Here is a 13,066-nt window from a genome sequence, read left to right as displayed (position 1 = left end):
TGTGGAGAAGCCTACAACAAGCTTTTCCCCAGAGGCCTCCGTCTAAAAGCAGGGTTTATCTGATATGGGCTTATGAAGTACGGCACCGACTCAGAACAGTTCTCCTCTGAAGTTCACCATAATGACGTTAAAATGTTTGTGAACAGTTTAAATTTAGACAATTAAATGTAGAAACTCGGGTGGGTTAAAGGTCCTTTCAGGCAGCGTTGGACCGGTTTTGCTGAATGTTATAATGTAGATAACCCAGTCGAGCGTATAACATTAAAATGAGACACCAAGCTGAGGTTTTAGCTGTTAAAATGGCTCATTAATCCATCAAAAAAACCCCTGATGTCTCAGACGCAGCGATGGCTGCATCAGTATGCACACTAATGCACTGAACCTAATGTGATTACAAGAATACTGCAATTGAAACACAGGCCACACACACACGCACCTTAATCTGATGATCTCATTTTAATTAGTTATTTGGATTGTTAATTTGGATGTTCGCTGGAGGTGTGAGGTGCAGGTTTGTGTGTGTGTGGAAGAGTCGGATGTATTTATAGTAGCCCAGTTGATTTTCTTGCATTTCAGATGCAGGAAAAATCCGATATGGGCGGCAGAAAGGAAGTGACTGACAGGCTGTAGGGGAACATGTCAGCGTGATCACAAAACAGCAACCATCAGCACACATATGGAATCTCAGAGGGTGGTTTCAAAGGGGTCTCTCCCGTAAAAGATATTCATATTCAAATATTAGCTTCAGGGAAAACTGTTTGTTGTGATGAAGGTAAATTATCTTGTGATGTCAATATTAATGTCAAGACTCTGATTACAGTCATCATCTGGAAAACACTTTAAAGCGAGACTGAGTGATATTAGAAAGAAGAAAACAGTCATCCTCTTACAAACGAGAAGATGAGCTGACTAATATTAGCAAACGTTTATTGACATTATGAGTCATCTTTATTTTTATTGCACTGTTACACGACATCACTTTACATTTATTTATCAGACGCTTCTATCCAAAAGTGCATTTGATGTGGATACAACCCCAAATTTGCAGGAGTGATGTAAGTATATCAACCTCATCGAGTGTGCTGAACTGCATCAAGGGCTACATTTAGAAACAAGGTCAGACAGAGTGGATGGATGGGCCGGGTGTATGGGTTGACCATGTCCTGCGTGTAGGATGGGCCTGAGCCATTAGCAGCACAATAGGCAAGTGCAAGTGTACTGAATCAAATTGGAGCAGCCACCGATAGCCGGTGCATATCTTAGTAGAGCAGAGGGCACAAACAAAAACTGCTCATCAAAACATTTAACCACAGCGCCACTCGAGGTCAAAATCCCCACAGCGTACCTTTAAAACTGCAGACTCGGTGCTTTACAGCCCTCGTTCTGCTCTCCCAGTGACAGTGCTCGTGCTCCCTGCATAAAATAACCCTGAAATAATCCACAAAGCCTGCACACCTCATTGTCTAGCTAAAATAAATCAAGCGCACCCAATGTACTAAATGTGAAACACCACAAATCCAAGGCACAATAGTTGCCATCCTCTGTTCAACTTAACTGATGCTGAAACTAAAAGTGCTCAAATGACTTTGCATCCCAGTCTCCTCGATGTACCACAAGAGCCAAAAGTAACCACAGCAGGCTACTGTTGTAACACTAATCCAGTGCATCCAATCCTGACATGTGCATCATGCTTCTCCAATAAAACCACATAAAACGAATGCAGCAGGGCCTCCAGGAATAAAGCCTCACAAATCTGCAGCACCTGATCACTGTCGTCCCCTGTCACACCTCCAAAATAATCACTCAGCTGCAGCGCCTCATAACAACACCATTCCCCAGAGATACCCGGCAACACTCACTCAAATCGGGAATGCCTCTGGACACTAAAAATAACACTAATCCAGCGCAATGAATTTTTGGACACACTTGTCACTCATCCGAAAATAGAAACCCAAATCAGCTGGGGCCTATTGACTGCGAGACCGGAGCTACAACTGCGGCGTGCATCACTTTTGGGGTCGTGTAAATGCAGCCACTGCGGGTCGATGTGAGATGAACTTGCTTTCTTTCGCTACGAGCGGAAAAATCCAGTTCGAAAAGTCCAGTCGTGATGGATGACACTGACTAAAATTAGCTTTCCATCAGCGTTACAGCCTCTCTCCTGTTCAACAAGTGAAACGCTAACCCCCAGATTTTAGTGCCAGAAGTACGAAGAACTCACTCAAAATCACATTTACATTTTCCATTTGGAAACGACTGAACAATATGTGGAGAAGTTCCCTCCATTTGTCCAAATATGGACGGTAAATTGTCATAAAATGTGCAGTATTTTTGTCTTAGCTGCCCTTTAACTCTTTGATATGATAATGATAAGATGCTTTTTGTGTCTTAAACTGACTTTTGTGATGGAAGCGAGACAGAATTCTGACATAGGTGAGCAACAAAGAATCTATGATGAGCATAAACAGTGTGATTGATCAGTCACCCTGTTCCTGCTGACGTCCAGAGAGGATTACAGGAGGTACGCTGCAGACAGTGCAGGCCACTGAACGCATAACTAAATGTCCTTATCACTGGCGGTCATTAGAGCACAGCAGGCATTCTTTCCATTGATACATTATTGTTTCATCACACAGTCTATAAAAAGAGTCTCTCTTCACCGAGGCAGCTTCAAGAGTACAACAGCCTGCGGTGAACTCATCTCCGTCCAGCCCTGTAAAGTATTTCAGTGTGATTAAGATGCAGCTCCAGCTCCTTTTCCTCAGTACGATGTTGAAACATGCAGCCTTTGCTTTACTATCATTCATTCAAAGCTGACCGCCATGTTGTGGTAGTAGCGGAGCCTTCGTTATTCCTGAGATCTGCTTCAGAGCAGATTAGCTGGTAGCTTGCAGGTGAACATGTGGACTGACTCCCCAGCCCACAGCGAGCATGCTAATGCCTCATCTGACAGGCCCCTGAGGTGTAGTTGGACTGTAAACCCTTCTACTGTGTGTGATGTGAATTGAAGATGGCCGCTGTGTGACGAACATATCAAAGCAATCTCAGCTTTGAAGCACTGCAAACACATTTTGACATGTGATTTGATTCTAAGGGATTTCAACTTAGGGCTCCAAAATGTGAGGGCAAAGCAAATCAAGTTGCTCTGGCAACTTTAGCCCGGCCTTGTGCACGTCCGTGGTCAGGGGTCTCCTAAATGATGTTGCAGGGGGTTGCATCCTCTGCTCTCCTTGCATTTGCATAAAGTTGGAAACACATTTTAACACCTCTTCAACACTCAAAGGGGCATATTCCTCTTTGCTGTGGCTCCTGTCCACCATGAGGTCAGGACCCCTGGAGCCTGCAGGGCTTCCGTATCTGTGTGAAAGAGTTTGGAGTCTCTCGAGTTGAAGGAAGGTCACTCTGCTCATCGCGGCACCCGGCTCATCCAAGAGCAACAACCATCTGGTTTGACGCAGTCCAGCTGAAATATCTGATTGGCAACATTATTTAGAGCGTTCTGATATGATGGCGAAGTCATCTGGAGCTCTCTGATTGGCCGTTGGGGTTAACACAGAGGACTGCGATTGGAAGCCGAGGCATCTAAAGGGTTTGTGCGGCGTCTTCGGTGTGATGTACGGACAAGTTGGATCAGAGCAGTGGAAAAATAACTGCTCTATTTATAAAGGCCCATTTAACAGAAGAGGGTCATCTGTGTCCCCCACAGGAACTCAAACAGTCCGCCCGTCCTGCTGCTGCCATGAACTCACTCCATCACAGCATCTCGTCTGGACTCACAGCTACCTGCTTTTTACACGCTGTCATATAAAGCACAGATGTCATAAACGGCATTTTTAAAAGTTTTCCGTCCCGGCCTCTCAAGTTTCTATTCCTAGCTTGAGTAGAAATGACAAAAAAGAAGATTCAACCTGATTTTAAAGTTTTTAAATATCTTCTTATTGTGGAAGTCTTTAATGGTACAATCTGTGACTTAAATTCCAAATACAGGTCTGGAAACACTATTCCAAAGTGACTGATGACCTCAATGGGACAGCTCAATATTAGTTATTGTTAACTCATGCTATTAAAGGTCTGTTTACATCTGTAATGTAAACACAGTAATACAGCAGCTGCAATGCTGTCAAACTATGCCATCATATATCATTTATATAATACAAGAATAGTCTATCCTCATTAAGGGAAGTCATATAATTTCACTCCAATTCATGTAGCTGCTCACATACTACATTTAAGATGACATTTAATGCAGCATTACATTTGTGATGGTTTAAAGGCTGGCGGTCCTGTACTGGCATCAACAACACACTGAACTACATGCACAGGAAATGTAATGGTGCCACCATGTGGACAATCATGGTTCTTCTTACTGTATCATATCTAACACTGTTGATTTCGTTTGTTGGTGGTGATGAACACAATTCCTTTATCGTGCACTGCAGAGACTGTGTTTCCTGTTTATTTAGATCTGTACAGATCCATCAACACCCAGATAAACTCACACCAATGGCAAAATGGGGAACAAGCTTGAGGAAGTAAAACTGAAAATGAAAGAAGAATGAAGCTGCTGGAGGATGTGGAACATAATGGAGACCAAAAAGTGACATCTGTAGCAGTGTGTGTGAGGGAAATTCTTCATCTCTCACTCTGAAAACTCATGTACATCGACTCAGTTCCTCCAGATTGATGACCTTTCTATTCTACTCCAAGCTAATAAATTAGCTCAGGTGGATAGCGTGAGCAAGCTTGATGGTTGTTGGTTTAATTATACCATGATTTATTTCACCATGTCTTTTTTATTCATTTCAAGTTCAGCATCGTAAGAAAATATTCTATGAACTGTTTTACTGCAAGACGGCATGCGTGTCATTTTATGTGATGCATTTCTTTGTCCACGCTGGAGCTCTGCTACGTGACCTGAGCTTGGCTCCACAAAATGTGCAAATTCGTCATGAGGTTTATGTGTGCTATTCGCTGCTGTGAACACTGGTGTCGCTGTAATACCAGTCTATGGGCTCAGGTACAAAGGTAGGAGGATTCCTGTTGATGTCAGGTGTTTGACCCCGGAAGGACAAACGGTTTTTGACCACTGTGGTGATGAAATGTCACTGTGAAGCTGAGTGTTTGGTCTTTGATAAAGGAAGAAATGGTTATTGTGTATGTTTTGATCACAGTAAAGCAACAAAGAGATTGTTATGCTGCAACGACGAATTCCCTGTAGATTCTTGCTCGTAGAGGAAGCAACACACAGTTACGCAATCAACGAAGCGTAGCGCGTCAACCAGGTCACACCGAGACATCTCAGTGGCGAGTAATAGACTAGCTCCTTGAACAAAAGGTATCGTGTCTGACTGAACATTAAATGTCTTTGTCTGTGAGCTCACTCGGAGCAGCGGATACTCATTGGTTTTCTGCCTCCTAATAAAACCCACAGACACACAAAAATGCATGCGAAGTTGGGCCAGTGGCCTCTAATTGTGACCTGCAACAAGGCGCACCTGTGCAACAATCAGGCTGCTTAATCAGCACCTTGATGTGTCACACCTGTCAGGTGGAGGGATGAGTCTTAAGGCTTATGTGTGGATTTTGTTTTAAGAAAGAGAGGTGAGGAAGGCTTGCAAGAACTCAGCCTCTGCAGTAACTTTTCAAAAATGAAGTGAAGCCCTGAATGTCCTCAAATCAAAACACCTGAGTTTGAACAAGCCAATGCATGAAGTAAATTATCTGAATCAAACACTGTGAGGATGGAAGAATGCTCACAAAGGAAAATGACGGCAGACAGTGGTGTTCAGAAAGAAGTCGTCTGTTCATAATGTTGTTTTTTTGGGGTGTGGCTGACCCAAGAGGAAGTGGTTTCCTCTAATGTCTAAAATATAAGTTGGTGCTCACCAAAAAAAGGTCATTGTTTGAGGTTTGTACCGGTAATAGTTTGCCTTTTGATGATCTTTAACTGGAGTTGACAATTCTCTGTTTAGTTACAGAAACAATAAAAGCAGAAGACTTCTCTCTGTTTGTTCTAAATATGTGACTTTTGGCTTTGCTTATGTTTTTCTTTCACAATGAAAGTGGGGCTGCTTGGATCACTTCCTTTAGAAACCATAAGCGCGCACACACACACACACACAAACACACATAAAGGAGGCGAGCTGACTGCTCTGACAGGAAATAACCTTGATAATGGAAAGCGGCTGTTCTTTTCAGCTACATATGATGAGGATGATGAAGATGGCTGCCGTCTCCACCGTCACTGTGCTCCTGCTCTGCTGCTCCGTCTTCGCCTCCAAAGGTACTGGACAGTTAAGCAATGACCTTCCTCGCTCTGATGAAGTCGTAAGATATGATTTGAGGATTAAAAGGCTTTTTTTTTTTTTTTTTTTGTTGGAGCTCAATGAGCATCAAACTTCCTTCTGTAACAGGGCTGCTTGTTCACATTTATTTTCAGAAGATTTTTTAAAAGTAAAACCTCTTTTAAACAAAACGAAATCCTTTAAAAAAAAATTATGTTTGAGCTTTCTGGCCAACTGAATAGCGCTTTGAAATGTTTGTTTTACTTCTACTTTACAGCTGCTTTTCTGTTCTTTTACATTGATTTCAGTGATGTGCAAGAATCAGTTTTCAAGAAAACACATTAAAACATGTAAGTGCCTCAGTCCTGTGTACACCAAATGGGCTAAAACATGGAAGAACGCCGGACTGATGCTGTGAATTCAACAATTTTATTGCCAGAAATTCTCAAAAACAAAAAAAGACTAGACAGATCTGTAAAGTTGATTCATCGCTGTTACATTAAAGGAACGAACAGCAGCTCCAGAAATAAAGAAAAGGTGTTAAATGACGTGAAAAAAGACATGAATATGAAAAGATTGGTGTGCACACACTGACTCAAACTGACTCAACTTGCTGGAATAACATCTTTTCTGTCGCTGTGTTTCTGCTTGTGTCCCTTTCACTGTGCTTGTAATTGCGGGTGAGCACGAGCTGAAACCTCTGCCAGAAATATATCAAAGTCAGACAAAGGAAATTGTCAAAGGAACGTTACCTGCAGCACAAACAGTCTGCTGATGTGGTGACGATGGTCTAAAATGAGGTTATGCTGTAGAGAGTGAACAGGAGGCGATGAAAGAAAGAAACATGAATATACAGGGAATAAAATAGCATAAATGCAGCAAATACTTTGATTATAATTTGGTTAAAATTATAATTTGATGAAATAATTTGATTACAAATGCAGCATTCAGCCAAACAAGTGACTGAAGGTATTTGTCAAAAAGCTATTTCAGGTGTTGCAGCGGGCAGTTTGATGATCTTGTTGTCTGATTTTTAAATGTCAGAGTCTGTTTCTTGACCTGAGTGCAGCCTCTGAGGCATAAACGTGTGGTTTATAAACAGCCTTCACACATTTGCCTGTTGCTTCCTGGAATTTGTCCTCGCATGATGAAATATTCCACGTGGTTTTCTTTCAATCCAGTTGAAAAGAGCAACACAAACTGTTGCAAAATGAGTGTGAGCGATGTTCATGTTGCATGAATGTCCGGTTCGTTCCGCGGCGTGGACAGCAGACGTGGCTGCTTTTAAATGTCGCCTCAAAATCGTTTTTTCTTGCGATCCCAACTTTGAGAACAAATTGTTTGGCTTGCTTTCTCAAATTATAATTCTTTAAAATCTTTATCCCAAGATAATCATCAGTTGAAACAACCCCAAAAATAATAAATGCTGTCCTTAATAATTCTGACAGTCAAGTCATGATGTCTTAAGCAATCAAATTGTCTTTAATGTCTAAATGTGAGCAGTCTCTTGAAGACGGGGCACACTGGCTGATTGAAATGCTGTTGCTTCCTTCCCCTTCACCGGCTCCTAGATGTCATGAACTGCATCGTTTGCCTTCCTCTCTTTTTGATCTTACATTTGGAAAGAGCAACAATAACCTGTATCAAACTTTTCTGTTTTGGCTTTTGATGATTTCAGCTTGTACACTGCTGGATGTGAGCTTCACCTTTAGTATATCTAAGAGCTGGGTTGGTGAGGGGGTGGGGGTGGGGGGGACACAATGCTGCAAGCCAATCAAAGGTCAGAACTTCAACATCAGGTTTCCGTTCTGAACGTTTGTGGTGGAAAATTGTGGTTTTGGTTAAATACTGATAAAGTAATGACACCGTGTTGACTTTTCCAGATTTCCTGTAACTGTATTTAAGTGCTTTGAGGTGCTTCGAATAACCATAATTATATTAATCAGGCTTTGTTAGTTGCTACAATCTATCAAAGCAGGAAAACAAATACATTGACAGTGAACGTTTCGCAAACACATTCAGTGTAAATGTAGACGTGCAAAGTCATTTTTCTGTAGAAATGACATCAACCCGATGTTACATTGATTCAGATGTACTTTATAATTATGTGGAAAATTATTAACGTGCTATCTCATCACACGATGACTCATATGACCACTCATTTCCTGTGGGCTTCACAAAAAATGAAACAATGCAAAGCTACATTGTGTGATTACAAATCAAAGATTAAAGCACGACTATGAAGTAGGACTTTTTTCTAATTGGCTCACCTTTTTATATTTTATTACAAGGAAACCAGTGATATACAACTCCAAACTGAAAAAAGTTGGGAAGCTGTGTCAAACATGATAATTTGCTCATCCTGTCTGACTCAATCAAAAACAGCACAAAGGCCGTATATTTCATGTCTGACCTCATCAGCTTCATTGAATTTTGTAAATATATGATTATTCCGAATTTGATGCAGCAGCAAAACACTGAGAAATGTCCCTGTTACTTTGTGTATCATGATTGGGTATGAAAGGGGAAAACCGTCAACTTTAGTCTGATGTTCAGCTTTAGTGCAGATGAAGGCTGGACACGAAGACGATTGGGAGCGTGTTTTGCTGTGTGTGGCTTTTCAGCAGACTGTGGTGTGAACACAGGATATAACACATACCATCGATCCTCGATGCACTCGGGCTTTTGCGACAGCGTGAACCGACCCATGCATGGCTGCACGGGGGTTTCATTTCATTTTTTCTTTTTTGCAGTTTTAGATTCCATGTGTGCACAGTGTGAGACGTGGGAGTGCAAGCTGAAAATGATAAAAAAAAAAAAAAAAAAAAATCATTTCAATAAAACTGATGCCAGCGGAAAGGGAACTTAGTTTCAAAGTCACTACTGAAGAGAAGCAATAAGCAATAATTGGCATCTGATATACATAAAGTATACTTGACTACAAATAATGCAGACAAAAACTCTGCATTATTATCATTAGCATAATCCATCGTTTCCATGTGAGTGTGACTGTGGCCTGTCCAGCGTAATCCCCCAGTTTCACCACGGTGAGCAGCGGTGATAAAACCATGACTCATGAGATGAAACTGGTGCACTTTTCTTCCTGTGTACTCCTCAAGAGGCCTACTTGAAAACTATTTTTGTTCATATTTGAAGTTGTGATATTACTCAGCCGAGTCATTTTAAGGCCACTGACCTGTCCGCTGTACTTCTGAGGGCCAACCCCAGCACCAGACAAGAATACTGATGTTCCAGCGGCTGTAACAGCACATGGACTGCCATGGAATCTGAAATACATAACATGCGTTCCTGCTGAATTCACTGCAAATTCTCCATCTGTTTCGCCACCTTTCTTTCTGTTCCATAGGTTCTCAGGCCAGTTGTGACTACTCTGTTGCGATGAACGATGACTTCACTGTGCCACTGCACAACGCACCGCAAAACTTGAACCAATTGAGATGGACTCACGAGAGTACACTCATCTTCTATCGCAGATCAGACATGATACTCCAAGGCAATGCGAAGGATGTTTTGAGTAATGGATCCCTCAGGCTGACAAATTTGGATAAAAGCAAGGCCGGAAAATACACCCCTGAGGTTTATACTGAAAATGGAAAGGCGGTACCGAATCTGAAGAGCGTAACTTTATGTGTATTTGGTAAGTACCAAGAAAATCGGAGTATCGCCAAAGACAAAAACATCATGTCGTCTGGCCCCGGCGTCGCTGTGGATCCCACTTGTTTGATCTAATCAAATCTGCTCTACTCAGACCGTGTCCCGAAGCCTAAAGTGATGTTCAAATGTCTTCCACCGTCATCTGTCAAATTTACCTGCACTGCTGGTCAGGTGAGAACAAATGCACACAATCCAACAAATGTGATCAATGCTCACAAAGCAGTGCAGTGGAACTGTAATTTTCAAAATGATTCCCCTCAAGATGTGTTTGTAGAATCAGAGACAGAGAGGGTCTCACTCTGTAAATGCTCTCACGCTCAACCGCTAATCCAACCATCAATGGTGTTTTTGCCCAGCAGAACCAGGATCTCAAATTTGAATGGGTTCAGGATAATAACATATTGGACGAGGTGAAAGGTCGGACTCTGGAAAAAACAATTAAAGATGTTGGAACACATACTATCAGCTGCAAGGTGTCCAACAGCGTCAGCTTTTTGATTAGTGCACCTGTTCAACACAACTGCGTTCAGCCTGGTGAGTATTAGCCAGTTTTTACAGCAGCCAATGTCTTCTTCCTCACATATGATTAAATGTCGTCTGAAATGGAATTGATTGCATATCGAAAATTAAGTCATAAGACAGGAGAAAATGCATCGAATCAGCACTCACTCAATGTGTTTCTTCTCCTCCTCTTTCTGTCTTAAGGGCATGATCTCCCTGAATTAATACCTGGAATTAATTCATGGATAATTGTGGGTGGCGGCGGAGGTATGTATGCTTTCCTACGCAGTGCCACAGATGCTAATACATCTTAACTCCATGGACAGTACCTCTCCTCACAGCATACTGTGCTGCATGTGCTTAAGAAGAAATCCGGTGGAATTGTGATTAAAGGAATTAAAACCTTGTCATTGTTGGAGTGCCCTGGCAGCTCATCCACCAGAGTGCATCCCCCATGTACAGAGGCCTCAGCAGAGTTTTATATGTCTGAAACAAATTCCTGTCATTTCCATCCTCACCAGGTGTTGTTCTGCTGCTGATTATCACCGTCATCGTTTGCTGCGTCTGCAACAGAAGGAAAAAGCGCATGCACGTGAAGGGTGAGGGTTGGCTTTTTTCTCAATAATTAAAATGCTAGTATTCTGATTTACTTGTGTTTACCACAGCATGCTCGATGATTGGATGAGCTGGTGGGCCTCCTGCTGCTTATATACACTCAAGGTTTCCTCATGGGAGTCCCCAAGGCTCAGTGTTAGACCCAATATATACCCCTCAAAAACCAACCAACTCATTATTAGAATAAAGTCTCTAAAATTCAAGGATTTTAACAAAAGGGAAAAAATCCAAAAGATATTTCTAATTTAGGATTTGGGATTGTGCATCTTGTCAGCAACATGCTGAAGAAGTGAGCGATAAATGTAAATCATCACATACGACGTAGCATCGATGCTCATTTTCTTTAACTCTTACAGACGAGGAGGAGCTTCGTTTGGGATGGACCAATACGAACCAACAACATCCTCCTCAGCAACACAGCCATCCTCCAGGTCAACATCATCATCACCACCATCACCAGCAGCAGCCGGCCGGCCACACTGGTCCTCGCCAACACCGCTCCAAACAGCCACGCAGCCAGCAGCGTCCCAGAGCCCCCGACCAACCCAACGGTCAGCCGCAGCCCAGCCCCAGAAGGCCTGCACAGGTAACAACACAGCCATGTGGTCATTTGGTGAAAAAGCTACCACCAGTGGTCGGATGAACATGACTGATGCCTCACTTGTTTCACTTCCCCTCAGGCCCCCAGGCCAACTGACACCACTGATGACGAGAAGCCTCCTCCTCTTCCTCAGCCCAGGAAGAAAGCTCCCAAAACACCACGAGTGTGACACCATGTGAGAGTTCAGACGGCGTAATCCTCTTTTTCCTGAGTTCACCTGCTCTTCTTCTTCTCCATAATTCTCTGCTGATGTTTGTGTTTCACTGAAGATGAATTAATCCAAACTCACCGTTAAACATCATGAAGCCAAAGCTGAACTCAAACTGAATATTCGCTAAGCTTCCGGTTTGTTAAGACACAAATATTTACTCGTTATCATCTTCTGATAACCTTCATTGTTAAACTGTCTCAAGATATCAAACCATTATCTCATTATCACAATTTAGTTATTTTATGACATCTTCTAGCAAAAGGTGGCCAGAATTTCTTGTTTGATTTTCATTTTCAGACCAAAAAGCGTAACTTTCTGTGAAGAGCTACCTCTGTTCTCCTGAGTTTTCTGTTGGAGAGACTGTCGGCTGTAAAAGGCCATTGTTGTAAAGTGAGTCTTTAAGGTTTTTATGTCAAACTATTAGTCAGAGTGACCTTTAGAGGGGTTATTACTGTACTTTTGTAGTTTTTAAATATAAGGGATCTTTATACTCGAGTAATCTCATATATAGGGATGTCAAACAACATATAAATGATCTTTGAAGGATGTATGATTTCCTGTCTTGGTGGTGCGTTCGAGGACTGCTTACTTCCCTCTAACATGACCGCATCCAGCATGGGAACAAACTAAAAACAATGAGCACATTTGTAACACTGTGTCCTTTGTGTGTTTTTTGTGCTTTTTCTTTGCTTTAATTCTTAGTTTATTGAGCACAAATACAACAAAACATAAAACAAAAAGCTGCTCCTTTGCTTTCTTGCCGAGCTAGATGTGAAGCTACTGTCAGCTGCCAGTTAGCTTAGCATAGCAGACAGACTTAGAAAGCTTATTTTTCATCTTGTTTGTGTCTTTTGTAGAAGTATGAAAACGAATTGTGGTATAGCAGGAGGTTATGCATGGGACAGTGGAGGCATGTAACTAAGTACATTTACTGAAATTCCAGTCTTTCTGCTAAGCTAAGCTAACGGCGACTCTGTATCAGACTGTCAGCAAGAAAGCAAACAATTTCCCAAAATATCAAACTATTAACCAATTTTTTTTAAATGCATATTAGATTTTTTTTTTTTTTTTTTTTTTTTTTTTTTGGCCATGTCTTGAACGTGTTGAAAAGATTTTTGCATGTGCTTACTTCTGTTTCTCCAAAAAAGAAAAGCTGCAGAAAAAAAGTGCTTTCAGAGG

General features: G+C 41.8%; 1 protein-coding gene across 2 annotated transcripts; it reads left to right on the top strand.

The window, feature by feature from the left end:
* Window positions 1-6,184: 6,184 nt before the first annotated feature.
* Window positions 6,185-12,837, top strand: LOC143316102 (T-cell surface antigen CD2-like). 2 transcript variants are annotated; one of them, XM_076723810.1, is made up of 8 exons: window positions 6,185-6,283; window positions 9,652-9,942; window positions 10,054-10,130; window positions 10,319-10,493; window positions 10,665-10,727; window positions 10,982-11,059; window positions 11,432-11,661; window positions 11,756-12,837. In XM_076723810.1, the coding sequence occupies exons 1-8, from the start codon at window positions 6,205-6,207 to the stop codon at window positions 11,843-11,845; spliced, it is 1,083 nt and encodes a 360-aa protein (XP_076579925.1). In that variant the 5' UTR covers window positions 6,185-6,204; the 3' UTR covers window positions 11,846-12,837. The 2 variants fall into 2 exon arrangements, with proteins under 2 accessions (XP_076579925.1, XP_076579924.1); XM_076723809.1 differs by having other exon boundaries at window positions 10,316-10,493.
* Window positions 12,838-13,066: the final 229 nt, after the last annotated feature.

The sequence above is a fragment of the Chaetodon auriga genome, chromosome 23 (assembly GCF_051107435.1).
Source record: "Chaetodon auriga isolate fChaAug3 chromosome 23, fChaAug3.hap1, whole genome shotgun sequence".
NCBI lineage: Eukaryota > Metazoa > Chordata > Actinopteri > Chaetodontiformes > Chaetodontidae > Chaetodon > Chaetodon auriga.
This window is presented reverse-complemented; position numbering and strand designations above follow the sequence as displayed.